The sequence below is a fragment of the Lathamus discolor genome, chromosome 4 (assembly GCF_037157495.1).
Source record: "Lathamus discolor isolate bLatDis1 chromosome 4, bLatDis1.hap1, whole genome shotgun sequence".
In the NCBI taxonomy this organism is placed as follows: Eukaryota; Metazoa; Chordata; class Aves; order Psittaciformes; family Psittacidae; genus Lathamus; species Lathamus discolor.
In genome coordinates, this window is record NC_088887.1 from 101,809,514 (window position 1) to 101,825,103 (window position 15,590).

Below are 15,590 nucleotides of genomic sequence, written 5' to 3' on the forward strand. Positions count from 1 at the left end.
AACGGCCACTGCAAATGAACATGGTTTGCCAAATTTACAGTGAAGATAACAGTCTTACTCCTATTAATTCCATCAACTCATTACAACTGTTCTCAGTATCTAGTGCATATGTTACAGTAATTAAGCTCATAGAGAAATAAAGTGGAAGCATGAGCATCTCCAAGCACCAGGAAAGGCAAAATGCAGAACAGGTAATTAAATGTTAATCTCTACTAATCTTTACTGTTGCCCAACCCATACCTAAAGCACAAACCCATCTTACCTCACTGATGTAACAATGACTATTTACCTACTGCAATAACCATTTGGGAAGGGCTTTGAGAAAGATTTATTTTGATGTTCCTGATTTGGACTCCTAACAAATTCATTATCTTTTTTAATATCAGGAGTATCCTCATGGATTAAGGAATTTCTGCTGATTTGTATTAATATTATATAAAAACATTCGATGTTTTAAATACTCTATTTTTAACTACTGATTCAACCATAATACATATTAGAGCAAGCTTTACCAGTCATTGTTCCCCAGAGAACATAAAGAACAGCAATATGCCTTTCAGTGACAGAAGGATATTTTTAACTTTTAGGATCCAGATTCACCTGTTTCATCTTTAGATGCTTAATATCTTTCTAGTTGTTCCAGGCCCCCTTCACCATATATGAAGAAATGAGCACCCCAGGACAGAAATTCAATTACTCTAATAGCTTGTCTCTTAGATTGAGATGAATCACCCTTACTTAATCAGATTAACAACTCAACTATAAAAGGATCTCAAAATTATAACTAGATCTGTAACCATACATTTGGAAACTAATAATTCCTGTTGTTTTTATTTTCTTTCTGAATTTGAAATCTGGTTGTACATTGAAAAGAAAAATGTTTTGTTTTGATGCAATAAATGAACAGACTACAAAAATATATTGCCTCTTTAGACCTTCCATTAAAAAAAACACAACCAAAGAAACAAAACTGCCGAAGAAGGTATGCTATCAGCCCCCTTCCACACTTGGCCAAATCTTATTAAACAAAACATATATCTAAAATAAAAATTAAGATACTAGTACAATTACACGACAGTGTACCTGTGCTAGCTTGATTTAGTTAGCACTCAAACATTAGTCATTAAGGGATTGTAATGCGGGTTTCATCATTGTCTGTAATTTATTTAGCATGTATATCCAGAATGTATAGAAAGTTTGTGCTTGGATTACCATATGCTAGAATTCATGCTGTGGCTTCTGCTACTCTAAACTATGCAGCCAGCTTGAAGTAAAACAAATATGTTATCACATACAATTAATCGTACTTTTGTTCCTCCTTTGTATCCTATTCAGCCTTGTATTTTGGAATGGAGCTGAACAACACTGCCCAAAGGGGAATTCTCAGAGGGAATGTATGGTGGGGGAAAGAAGTGATTTTTTTACCTTAGCAGGGAATAAGGCAAGGACTACTAAACTGCACAGTAAGCAATTAAAGGTTTTTAAAAGAAGCTCAGAGAAAGAGCTACTTAAAAATATGCAAGTAAAAAAAATAATCTGAATTGACTCACGGACACCATTTCACACTGAAAGCACACCCCAAATGTTTAATTTTACTCTAAATTCTTGACTATGTTTATCAGCTTCTTGACAATCTCTTATCAGCTCTACACTAGGAAGGTGGGTTGGGCCTGAGAACTGTAGCTTCAGATACTATGAACAGTGAGAGTTAAAAGTTGGCCTAAAAAGTATTCTGTAGAAGTGTGAAAATATCTCCTGACTATCTTCCCCCCAACCCCAAATAATTATTTTTCATTAAAACTCAAATCTTTCCTATGGAAAAGAAATGTATATTTTTTTATGTATTCCAAATCTGTCTGTTGCTTGAAACAGTACGCTCTGTCTCATTCCGATGTAACTAGCTGACTGGATAACAATATCTATAAGCAAAGGTCAGAGTAAAGACCTGTTTATGCAAAGCTAAGCACTGAAAGAGGAGTAATTGCTTTTCTTCAGGTAGAAAACCAGTTCAGGCATGTCAAGAATTCAAAGTTCAAGCTTTAATTGTGAACTATGTACTCACCAAAGCAACCAGTGTAACATGGGAAAAAATAGGAGTGAAGCAGGAAAGAAAGACACCCCATTAGAATATGTACTTGTTATGTAAACTCAAAGAGGCTAGCTGGTTTAAGGGCTATATACCATCCTTTTTATATATAGATGCACACACACACACACACACACACACACACACACACATAGTTCTTTTATAGTAGACTATAAAACATTTACCTTACAGGCAATCATATAAGTCAGCATAGTGAAACAAAAGTGAAGTAACTATGTTTGGGCCACTGCACAGCTATAGGAGTGGGCAGTTATGCAATCTGATGATGATGATGACGATGATGATGATGGTGATGATGATGATGATGGCTTGGCTTCATGAATGAAGATTTGGGAAGGGCTTTACCCACTTTCTACAAGCACAATGAGGACTAAAAGGGCAATGTGGGATAGGCAAATTCAGTTGGAAAAAAGGCTGCTTGGTCCTTCAGGATGTTTCTGAACAAGACTGTCATCTCCTGGGTCAGTCTGGAGTGACCAATGTCCTGAACCACCTGTGCAGGGTTGGGTCTGCGGCTTCCAGTGCACCTTATCACCTGCTGTTTCATCCCTCACCTGTCCCTCCAGGGCTTTCCAATTATGAGTAAACCCTTTGGGCTTGCACAGTGGATTTTTTAGGTGAGGCACAACGTGCACAGAACTGGCCCCAGCCCTTACACCCGAGGTTTATCTTCCAGGGACACTCATATCCCCACATTTGGTATCACGTGACAGCGCATCCATAAAGCCAGCAGTGTGATGAACATGAAATCCCATTCTCATCTGTTAAACTCTTCCAAGCAACATACTAATGTATGTTGGGTAACCTCTGTGGGAATAATTTTGTCAGGTAGGGGGTGGAGAGCTGATGAGTCTTGTTCTACTTTCATTTACATAAGGATAGAGTTATTTCACTTGATTATGTCAGAATAACCCTGATCTAGCTAAAAAGAACAGGATAAACAATACAATTCTAAAAATATTGCACCTACATTTATGTATAATATTATTTTATGAAAAACTGGCACATTGCGAGGTTTCAAACAGAAAAACATACCTAAATTTGGTAAGTCTCAGCTTTTTAACTGTTAAATACAAAAGGTAGTTTTAAAATTCTCCAAGATTGGTAATATTATTTAGGTTTGGGTGTTCCTTTTGTTTTTTTTGGTTTTGTTTTTTTTGCTTTTTTTAAGTGCTGCTTACTTTTAGAATGTTTTGTAAAAAACTTCCCAGAGGTGAAAAATGTGAAGATAACATTAAGATCAACAAGATATATTTTACAAGAACGTGGGTGGGAGAGAGATAAGACTGTATGTTGAAATACTAAGCAAATAATGTTACTAGTGACTATATGAAAAGGCAAAACAATCCACAGATTTTGAGGGCTGTACCATTCAGCTTTCATTTTATCTTCTTTAAATTCTTGGCTTCTCAGCTATGTGATTTAAAGGTTCTTCTATGACTTTCACAACTGCACTTCTTAATTTCCTTAAGGATCTTGAAGGGAGGTCAGAGAGGAGTAAGAATCGTTTCTTAAATATACAACTTGGAAGAATGGCACTGATAAGAATTTCCTGCAAATCATATAGTCTCTTTCCAGTTTTTCCTCACTGAACTACAGGCAAGCTCTGCTGCTGACTCTAGTTGCGTGCAAAATCAGTAATAGTTGAAAGTTTCTATAAATTCCTGCTGCACAGATTTCAAGGCCAATGCCATCATTTATGACTAACTTGGTCTTCTGTATTAAGAGAACATAAAATTCAATCCAGTAACTTTGTGTTGGACGTAGCTTAACAGGTGAGGGTTTTTCCCGTAAGTTAGCTGTTGTGGAACCACTTGCTTTGAAAATCTGCTACCAGGTAACAGCATTCACTCTTAAAGACTACATTCCCATCTCTAATCTGAATTATAATGCATTCAACCTCCAACCACTGACACTTGTTATGCTAGCTTCCTACTGTAGGTGAAATATAGAAATCAAGCATTCAAAAACGGCCAGTAGACCAGAAGTATCTTAGACTGCTTAGCAAAATCACCATTACCGTTAAATTTCATTAAACAAAGCATCTTAGGAAATTGCATTTTCCGGCTTCTGTAAAGGTTGAAAAGAGACCTTAAAAAAAAAAAAAACAAAACATTTCAAGTTGTCCAAACTTGTCATTTTATGAATGCCCAAATTTTGTGTTGTCTAAATTTTTAAAATTACTTTGTCATGTGTTACAACATCAAATGCTGTGAAAGAAAGCCTGTATTAACTCTTTGATTATGTTCATACCTAATATTCAGTCCCACCATAGCTTTACTCATTCCAGAGTCAGCAAACCAGAAAAAAAAAAGAAAAAAGGTAGAAGCAAACTTTAGCTGTACGTATTTGCAAATGTTCACTGAATGAATCTGAAGTAAGCTACATGAACAGCATTGCGTGAAAACCCAACAAGTCAAAATTAATACTATAAAGAAAAAACTACACTATTGCTTTTCAAAAGTACTCAAAAGGTACAAAAACAGGACATTTAACCAAGGAATCTACAGATGTTTTACAACATATTTTTACACCAACATGCATCTATTCCATGCAAAGAACAATGTAGGAGTACTGCAGGATAAAACATCATAGAAGCTATTTTTTTTAACCAGAATAATGCACTGCCTCTTGATGAGAGGATAATCAAGCAAAGGCATATGTGGCCAAATCATGGTACATCTGTACTTGCAAAAGTATGTCCCAGGTAGGAAACGCAGCTCTGTCCCAAAGAGCAAACATACATTTGCACACACACTCTTACTAAAAACATAAGTCCACTGAAAATCTTGTTTTACTCTCTTTCAGTTGTGGAAACCAAGGGAAGACTGTTCAATAAAGAACAGACTCATTACACATAAGAGCAATTTCTGAGGTACCTGAGATGAGTGAGGCTTCCTTATAAGCAGGCAACTCCAGAAGTTAATACAGTCACTTGAGATTACTCAGCAATTCAGTAATCTGAAATTGTGTCAGGGCTGGCTGTGCTCCTAAACTACACTCCTCAGATATGTAGTTGAATTTGGGACTTCCAAACAATTAATAAGGTCTGATTTACATTTGTAAATAAGAGAAGTGTAAAGAACTGTGAAAAATTAGAAGCTGCATATCTAGAATTGTTTGCTTTAATTGGCAGTAATAGTAGTAAACAAGAGGAGGACATGATTTTATCATATGATTCCTAGCAGAATTCCTATGACTGATGATTATTAGACTACTATAAATAATAGCAGTAACTACATAAAGACTAATAGTCCAAAACTACATTACTTATTACTCAATACCCTGAAGTTACAAACAACTTTAAAATAAACATTTCAATTAATGGATGTGTGCTTCTCAACTGCTGATAACTTTGAGGCTTCTTTCAATTGGCAAGCACTCTAAGAGTAGCAAAAAGCATTTCTCAGAAGCAGCTCTCTGACGACAGAAAAGGGGAATCAGTTAAATCTAGGCTGTTTCAGGGAACGTAGTGAGGAGATTCAAGAAAAAAACCCCAAAAAACAAAACACAAAAAGACTAACAAAAAAACCTTTCCTTTTTCTTGCTCATCCTCTTTCCTATAGTGTTAGTAAACACTTGCTGGTCATTAGCTAGAACATGGCGCTGACATATTTTCATGAACTGATCAAAATAAATCATATAATCTTGAATTTACTTGTGTTATGAACCTAACAGAGCAGAAAAGGAGTTCAAATAGCAGTGTATTTCAAGGTGATGGAGGCATGACACAGGAACAGAGTTGTGGGTTTGTGCATGTATGTTACTGAATTGGAACAGGTACACAGAGTAAGATACTTCAGAGATAGCAAGTGCATTAATACTGTTCGGAGTTGTGTTTTGTTTTCCTTTAAATAAATAAATCAAAATTAAAAAAAATTCATTCGTGGTCTGTTCCTCTGTTGTTCATAATCTGAAATCCAAGAATTACACAATAGATGATTTAGGCTGAACCACTGCTGGTGAAAATTTTCCTGTTTATTTGAGTCTAGCTCAGTTGTGACCTTTCTATGGATCTGAAGCAGTATATTTGAAAATAAGCACAAAGTATGTAGTAATTGTGCATCTTAAAATGACACACAGAACTTTGCTATGCTATAATACTTGTATATACAGTTTGCTATAATACCTGTATGACATATGACTAAATGATCTTATGCCTGCCTTTAAGTGGGGAAAAAATAAGAGCTATATGAGAATATAATGTCTGACTGATAGTTCCCAATGCCGTGATTAAAATCTCTCAGTTTTAGGCCAACTCAGTCACTGCAGTCCACATACCTTCAATGTAATGCCTAAGGTCTGTCTATTCCAACTTCTCTGAAGGGTAAAAGATTCAGTCCCTTCAGAATATGTTCAAAAGAATCGGGCACAGCTCTCTGTATTCTGCTTATGGTTTTTAATTGATGGTAAAACAGTGCCAAAAGCAAGGCTTTGCTCTGTTTCATTCCAACTTGCCACTGGTGTACAAACAATAGGACTACAGGATCATAGGCTAACTCAGCTTTTCCCAGTTCCTGCTAGGAAATGGCATCCCTTTGTCCCTAGCAGATCTAGTAATCTGATAACCATCTGATTAGCTGTCAATGATTCTTGATACAACCAAGCTATGGCAGCAAGCAGAAGGCAGAAAAAGGACAGGGGAAGGAAAAAAGTTTGATTGGATGGAGATAGAGGGCAGAGAACTGAAAACATAACTGGACAAACCCCATGCAGGAATAAGCAGAAACTCCTAGGGTCCAGGATAAACAGGGAGTTAGGCTTTCGCATAAGCAAAAATTATGAAAGAATAGAAGAGGCTTTTCCACCGCTGGATAGAGCAGAGAACTCACGAGTTGAGGAGCAGCCCAAAAGGACCTGGTTTTGGTGTAGTGGGACAGGAAGCTCAATCTGTGCTCAATAGTGAACAGTTATTCATTCCACACAAAATTACTCTGCTTCAGTAAGGAATTCACCTCACATTTCCTATAGCCTAAAGGCTACAGCAGATGGAGAAGAGACCATCTCTGCGTGGAGACCTCATAGCAGCCTTCCAGCATCTGAAGGGGGCCAATAGGGATGCTGGGGAGGGATTCTTTGTCAGGGACTGTAGTGACAGGACAAGGGGTAATGGGTTAAAACTTAAACAGGGGAAGTTTAAACTGGATATAAGGAGGAAGTTCTTTCCTGTTAGGGTGGTGAGGCACTGGAATGGGTTGCCCAGGAAAGTTGTGAATGCTCCATCCCTGGCAGTGTTCAAGGCCAGGCTGGACGAAGCCTTGGGTGGTATGGTTCAGTGTGAGGTGTCCCTGCCCACGGCAGGGGGTTGGAACTAGATGATCTTGAGGTCATTTCCAACCCTAACTATTCTATGATTCTATGTGTAGGAATCTATTTAAGCTTCCTCTGGCAGCAGAGGAAATTGTTCACAAATATCAGCAGTGAATACAGTATGCAGTGACTTATTAAAGTAAAAGTGAGCTGGCAATCTCACGTACTTTCATTTGTTTAGCATAATGCCCAAATCAGTCAACAAGCTAGAAAATGCCCACTTCACCAACTGACCTGTAAATCTTGCCAGTGTTGCCCTGCTTAGTACTTTTCACGCAATTTTAAGTACACATGAAAAGTGAAATAAGGGCAAAACTGGATTAGAATTCAGAGCAATTGCTCCTGTGCCACATCTAAATCTACTCATCCTCAAGGTGTCTCTTATTTTGTCACTGGTTATGGAAGGAACCTAAATTGATTATGGCTAAAAATCCAGCACTTTAGGGACCACCACTTTATTAGGATGAATCCAGGACATAAACTCACTCAAAGTTCCCACTAGATAAATTCTGGAGTTTGTATCTTAAATTCATCACCTATCCCTGATGAGAAAGCTGAGAGTGATGCTCTTGTGTATCTGCCAGAAAAAAAAAAAAAAAAAAAAAGACACAACAGAAAACTGGGTAATTACTATTTTCCTATTCATTAGGATCTCTGCCCAAAAGACTCAGAGTTGTTCCGTCAGGAAGGATGTATTTGAGTATTTGAGCACACTGTACTACAAATTCTCTACTGTAATGATAAGCCATCTTAAAAGGGCATTACTGAGATTAAAGAGTGTAGACAGGGAATTAATTCAGCACAAAACCCAGGAAGGTCTTAAAATAATACGCAAAGTAGTGCAGTGGGTTTTAAACTGGTTACAGTGTCTCAGACTCTGAGTTCACAAGCTCTGCCTAAAGAGGAGGCATCAGAATAAGAAATCAAATACTTTTTTCAGTACTAAATTAAAATACTTTTTTTAATACTAAATTAAAAGCTTTTAAAGGTGAAATAGTTTTAGGGACAGAGAATACTAGCATGCTATTATTTATGAAAATCTTATCTTGCATGACCTGCTCTCGAATATTGTAGTACTAAGTCAAAAAATATTCTCACAGATTTCACTAATGCAGGATCAAACCACAAACCTCTAGGCACAAAAAGCTTCACTGGAGGCACTGGGATTTGAATTAGGCTTCAAATGTTTCTTTAAAGGCATCCTTACAATTCCCTCTCTAATTATTGTGTTATACCCTAACTACAAAGCGTTAAAGAGGCAGCAAGGTGTGTGGTAACAGCATTCCTACAGCCTTGAAGAAAATGCACATTATAGAGCAGAGTGACAGAAGTGCTACGCTGGTACTTAACTTAAAAGTTACTGAGACTGAAATCCTGGCAAACATTCAGGGCAGCGCTGTATCAAGCTGGCTCAATTAATGTTTTACTAATGACTTGAACTTAAACAAGCTAAAATCCTTCTTCAGAAAGGAAGAAAAAAAAAAAAAAGAAAAGACATATTCTGTCTTTTCAAAAAGCTTCCTAAGGGTCTACTGCTAAATGAAATTCTACTGCTAAAACAAAAAACTAATCAGTTAAATTTGCAAAAGAAAGGTTAAATTAAGAAACCCCAGAGAAAACAAGCCACAACATTCTGACTTCAGAAATTTTCATGTTGTCAAACACAAACAAAAATAAATACAAGTCAAATAAACTGATTAATTTAACAGGATTTCTACTCTTCTGGCATTATTCCTGGCTCTTAACTTCACAGACTCATATAATTGCTTAGGTTGGAAAAGACCTTTACGATCATCAATTCCAACCCCTAACCTAGCACTGCCAAATCCACCACTAAACCATGCCCCTAAGCACCACATCTATACATCTTTCAAATACCTACAGGCATGGTGACTCCACCACTCCCCTGGGCAGCCTCTTCCAGTGCTTGACAACCCTTTTGGTGAAGAAATTTCTCCTAATAGCTAATCTAAATCTTGCCATGTGTAACTTGAGGCCATTTCCTCCTGTCCTATCACTTGCTACTTGGGAGAAGAGGCCGATGTCCACCTCCTTACAACCTCCTTTCAGGTAGCTGTAGAGATAAATAAAGCCTTTGTTGCCTGTCTCCTTTATTACCATTACTTTATACCATCCATTTTATGATCACTATGCCCAAGTCGGCCTCCAACCATCACATCATCCACAAGTCCTTCTCTGTTCACAAACAACAGATCCAGCGGGATGCCTTCCCTTGTCTCACTCTGCAGCTGTATCGGGAAGTTATCTACCACACACTGCAGGAATCTCCTAGACTGTTTCCTCTCTGATGTATTTCCAGAAGACACCTGCTAAGATGAAATCCCCAAAGAAAATAAAGGGTAGAGATTGTGAGACTTCTCCCAGGTGCTTATAGAATATTTTGTCTGCCACTTCATCCTTGCTGGATGTTCTATAACAGACTCCCACTATGATATCTGCCTTGTTAGACTTCTCTCTGATTCTTGCCCATAAACACTCAATCCTTTCATCACCATCATCAAGCTCTAGACAATCAAAACACTCCCTAGCATACTGCAGTGCCAGTTATAAAGAGCAGGTCATATAATATCAGGGAAAATTTGAACAGCATCCAAACACAATTTGGGCTTATGAAATAAAACAAATATCTTCATTTTTCCAGAAAGTACACAGAGGTTAATGGGGCAAGAGTGGTCCTTACATTCTAAGATTTAGCAAGACAAACAGAATCTTACAATAGCGAGAATGTTGTAAATTGAGAAGCACAAATTGCAAAAAAAATATAACAATATATGCCATCATTGTATTTCCTCCATTTCTAATTTAATTTTATTCCTAACGTATTTCATAGGTAAAGACTCACTAACTTTTCTTGTTGGAGTACTGGTTTTCACATATCTGTAGTTTGTTTCAGAAGTACTTATCCCTCTTGTATAAACAGTAGTCTAATTTTTAAAGAAATAGAATCATAGAATCATAGAATAGTTAGGGTTGGAAAGGACCTCAAGATCATCTAGTTCCAACCCCCCTGCCATGGCCAGGGACACCTCACACTAAACCATCCCACACAAGGCTTCATCCAACCTGGCCTTGAACACTACCAGGGATGGAGCATTCACAACCTCCCTGGGCAACCCATTCCAGTGCCTCACCACTCTAACAGGAAAGAATTTCCTCCTTATATCCAATCTAAACTTCCCCTGTTTAAGTTTTAACCCATTACCCCTTGTCCTGTCACTACAGTCCCTGACGAAGAGTCCCTCCCCCGCATCCTTACAGGCCCTCTTCAGATACTGGAAGGCTGCTATGAGGTCTCCACGCAGCCTTCTCTTCTCCAGGCTGAAGAGCCCCAACTTTCTCAGCCTGTCTTCATATGGGATGTGCTCCAGTCCCCTGATCATCCTCGTGGCCCTCCTCTGGACTTGTTCCAGCAGTTCCATGTCCTTTTTATGTTGAGGACACCAGAACTGCACACAATACTCCAAGTGAGGTCTCACAGGAGCAGAGTAGAGGGGCAGGATCACCTCCTTCGACCTGCTGGTCACGCTCCTTTTGATGCAGCCCAGGATACGGTTGGCTTTCTGGGCTGCGAGCGCACACTGAAGCCGGCTCATGTTCATTTTCTCATCGACCAGCACCCCCAAGTCCTTCTCTGCAGGGCCGCTCTGAATCTCTTCTTTGCCCAATCTGTAGCTGTGCCTGGGATTGCTCTGACCCAGGTGTAGAATCTTGGTTGGTATCAGCCCACCTCACAAGCGTGTCAAGGTCCCTCTGGATGGCATCCCTTCCCCTCCAGGGTATCAACCGGACAGCACAGCTTGGTGTCATTGTCAAACTTGCTGAGGGTGCACTCTATCCCACTGTCCATGTCAGCGATGAAGATGTTAAACAAGACCGGTCCCAACACCAATCCCTGAGGGACACCACTTGTTACTGGTCTGCAGCCGGACACTGAGCCATTGACCATAACTCTTTGTGTGTGGCCATCCAGATAGTTCTTCATCCACCGAGTGGTCCATCCATCAAATTGATATCTCCCCAATTTAGAGAGAAGGATGTTGTGTGGAACAGTGTCAAACGCTTTGCACAAGTCCAGGTAGATGACATCAACTGCTTTACCCTTGTCCATCAATTCTGTAGCCCCATCATAGAAGGCCACCAAATTGGTCAGGCAGGATTTCCCCTTAGTGAAGCCATGCTGGATGTCACCAAGCACCTGGTTGTTTTTCATGTGCCTTAGCATGCCTTCCAGGAGAATGTGCTCCAAATCTAGGAAGTACCCATATATATTTTATACGCTGATCAGATGATTCTTTATGGGAACTCTAGAGACTTTACAGTTAATTGGCAACTGAAGTGATAAATGTTAAACTCATCTTTAGGGCTCTTTAGAATCCTTCAGTGTAAACTGGTAGGGAAAACAAACAAGATGCTACAACCAGGGCTCCTTGACAGCAGTCAGGGTCCCTTCTCTCATTTCGTTCTTCTCTAGCCCTCCTTAGTCTGTCCAAATCAAAAATATTTGCAACCAAAAACCAATATAATTTCACACAATTATTATAGCTCACTTTAGGAATTAGTGTCATTCTGCAGGTCCTCATGTCACTGGAAATCAGTGTTACTCCTGAAAGATCTCAATACCTAGTGTGTCCTCTTAATCTCTTTATTTCTTGCATTTTGACCTAATTTTACTACTCATTGTCATGCTTCTTTTGCTGCTAGCTGCACCTTACTTTGCATCATAAGAATATAAAAGCTAAATTGTGGATTATTTTTAAGTAAAAAAAGGCTGCTAAGTATTTACTGGGCTATCTTGAGCATTATCTTCCTTACCTCTCACCTGGCCAGGTGAAATGAAATCAATGACACTATTCAGCCTGGTGAAGCAAGCAGGATTCAGCTCCAGGTGCTGAGCTGGTAAATTTTGTTGTGAATACACTGTTCTTTAAAAGTTTGATTATTCAGCAAGTGATCTCAGCTTAAAACTAGAAAAACTATCTATGATGTTGGAGACATTTCCTTTCTATCAAACCAACACAGTAGTCAGGGTGCTTTTTCTAAATGGAAGACAAGACTATTGGCCCTGACTTTAAGAGAACTGGAAGCAAAACCTCCCTGCCCTATCCCTGATCTAAACCATCGGCCTAAGCATTAATCTGGAATGTATTGCTCTTAACTGGCCTGTTCTAGCCATCTTACTCTGTGGAACATGTCAGGTATTAGCAGAAAAGGAGAAATATACAGGAAAGAAGGGAGGAGGAACACATACAAAAAATGAGACAGGATTTGTTGGTAACAGTATTTAGTTGGAAAATGGAACATTGGACTCCAGGCTATATTCCAAAGAGTAATTAAGAAATTGCATACATGGACAGCAAACAGAAAATGAATACAAAACTAACTAGAATATAAGTGAGGGAACATTATGGGGAATATGGGTTCAAATGAAGGAAGGAATCACATTCAAGACTTTCACATTTGAACAAAGTACCCTAACTTCTATATAAAAGGCAATTAGATCCTTTCCTGATCCCTAATACCTAAATCCACCCTCTTCAATTATGCTGTTTTGCTTTTGTTAAAAAAAATGAATTCAGGAGCAGAGAAAAGCTTTGCTTTCGGGACAATGAAAATCACTATTACTCCCAAATGATTTGAAAGAAGCAAAAATTCTCTTGCCAAATTAAACAACTACTTTTTTTTCCTCTCCAGAAACCATTTTGTTTTATCTAGATAAAGCTGACCTTTTCTATGGACATATTTAGAGGATAAGGTGATATGCAAGTTAGAAATGGAAAATTCAGTAACTTCCAGCAGTCAGCCTAAAATGCCAGTACAAAGAAACAAATATAACTGGTACAAAAGACACTGAAAATCTTTCCACTGAGATTAGTATGGCTTGTACTAGACTTTCTATAGGTCCCTTATAATCACCTCTTACTCCTGTATACTTTAACAGACATTAACTCTGCTGTGACCTTGCAGCCACATACAACAATGTCTGTTTTATTTACAGGAAGGTTTATTTCGAAAGGCTTTTTTTTTTTGTTCAGTTTGCTTGGGGGATTTTATAAACTGCAGTGTCAAACTACTATTTAAATCCCCTGATAATACTTACAGTAAGAAGTTTGACACGTGAAAAATTGTTTGGGCACCAATCTAGAGTACATCAAAACAGCAGCAACAAGCCTGGCAACAAACCAGAACCCAATACAGTACTTGGCAAATGATGGCAAAAGTACCGCCAACATGTGATGCCCTCATTTTTAAGCCAAAGATAAATGTAGCTGATGTTTCTTGCCAAGACTAGTGTGCCCAAATACCATATGTGAGGTCAAGCAAGGATGCAGCAAATAATTCCCAACGATATTTTAGCAGTCTGCTTCTTTAAGAACCATAACATATCAAGTCCAAAATGTCTGTTCCTACACTATTATTACAGCTTACCCAGGAAAATACATCAGTGTTATGGCTTTGAAAAGCAGCACTGACAACTGTTTTCATTTAATGATTATACTCAGGAGTGTAATATTGTTCTCTCAGAAATGAATAAAGCATACCAGAATGGTGAAATTCATAAAAATATTTTTTTTTTATTTAGTAAAATGAAGGACGACAGATGAAATAATTATATTTCACACACTTGAAGTTTTCTCTAAGCAGTAGAACAGTGCCTCTTTAACATAATCTATTGCAAAAAACATACTTGGGAAAAGTCTATGATGTTTCCCAGAAATTAGGTTTAAAGGCTAACTTCAGGGAATTATTTTTGATAGATTCTTGCTTCAGTGGGGATTTAACCAAATGTTAGTGCAGGAAAATGTAGGAATTTAGGGATTTGTAATGAAAAATTTAAATGAGATTTAGCTAATGATGTAAATCACCAGTTTCAGTGAGCCTTGGCTTTGCAACACTTCGGCTTTAACACAGAAAAGCTGCCCAAATAACCTGAAAAAAAATAAATAAAAAAAAAAAATTCCTGTTTCTTTCCTTCCCTAGTGATCCTCACATTCCTAAACCAGGCATGAGAATCTGTCATTACTTCCCCTTTGAAAACATTTTACCCTTGAGGCACTATACTGCAAGATACCGCTTAGCAGTCCTAAAGAAACAGTCTGGAGGACTCCAGTTAACCACTGGAGCAGAGAAGGCAGTTAGGTAAGGGAGGGACAGATTATAGTTCAAATTTAGGTTGAACAGGAAATATGTTTCCTCATTACACATTTTTTTTTACTGTTTTGGGGGTTTTTAAGTGCTATCTTATTTTTCTCCTCAAAACAGGAAAATTTAGTAAAACTGACTCTAATACAAAACACTATAAATATGGCACCAGCCTCTTGTAATAGAAAAATACTGAAGCACATACCAAATTTGTTCCATGGGTGCTGCAACCCTGGTTAACTGTTTCCCAAGCTTCAGAAGACAGACAGGGGAGAAGGAAGAATAAGCAAGGCAGACTACTGGGATGAGAGTATTACCCAAGCAACAAGTAGGTCAAAAGCAAGGTTGTATTTTAAAAATACTGGGGGGCAGATCACTATTTAGAAGAGATAAACATTCCTTCACTGACTTTACACAGTTTGAACTGAAACATTTCAGAGTTATCGCTAACACCTGAATGCAACCATTTTTTTTGTGTGTGAATAAAAATGAAAATAACAGTCCTTTGCACAGAAGCTCTTTCTTTTAACTGGTATTCAGCACACTTCTCTAGTACTGCCTACCCCAGTCCCAATACCCATGGCTGGGCAAAGGAATATACTGGACTCTGATACTGACTCTGGAGGGTTTGTGCTGGGGTTTCAGTTTAGTGCTGGCTTTTGGGTGTGTTTGTTTTACTCTATATAATCAGCAGAATCTCGTCAAAAATTTGCCTTAAACCAGTTCAACCAGTTTCACATTATTTGAAGCAGCACAATTCATGAGAAAATACCTCCTACAGACCGGACAAATGTGCATTTGGATGCATATTCTTATTTAATTATTAGAACTTACTACAGTGACATCAAAAAATCTTAGACAAGCAGAGCATAAAGTGAAGGTAAATGACGGACTTCAGTTTTAACTGCATTTTCAGTGCTAGTTTCTCATGTAAGCAGTAAAAATGCCTCAGAAAAATCACAAGGGATAAAGCATGAAATTGTAGCACGCAGTTTTCTGAAGCAGGCACAAG

General features: G+C 38.2%; 1 protein-coding gene across 1 annotated transcript in view; it reads right to left on the reverse strand.

Moving 5' to 3' along the window:
* LOC136013398 (FRAS1-related extracellular matrix protein 2-like) overlaps positions 1 to 15,590 on the reverse strand; it is a 114,630-nt gene that overhangs the window by 97,156 nt on the left and 1,884 nt on the right. The window contains exon 2 of the mRNA XM_065677161.1: positions 9,549 to 9,744. Within this exon, the coding sequence (XP_065533233.1) occupies positions 9,549 to 9,744 (196 nt within the window). The remainder of the gene's footprint in view (positions 1 to 9,548; positions 9,745 to 15,590) is intronic.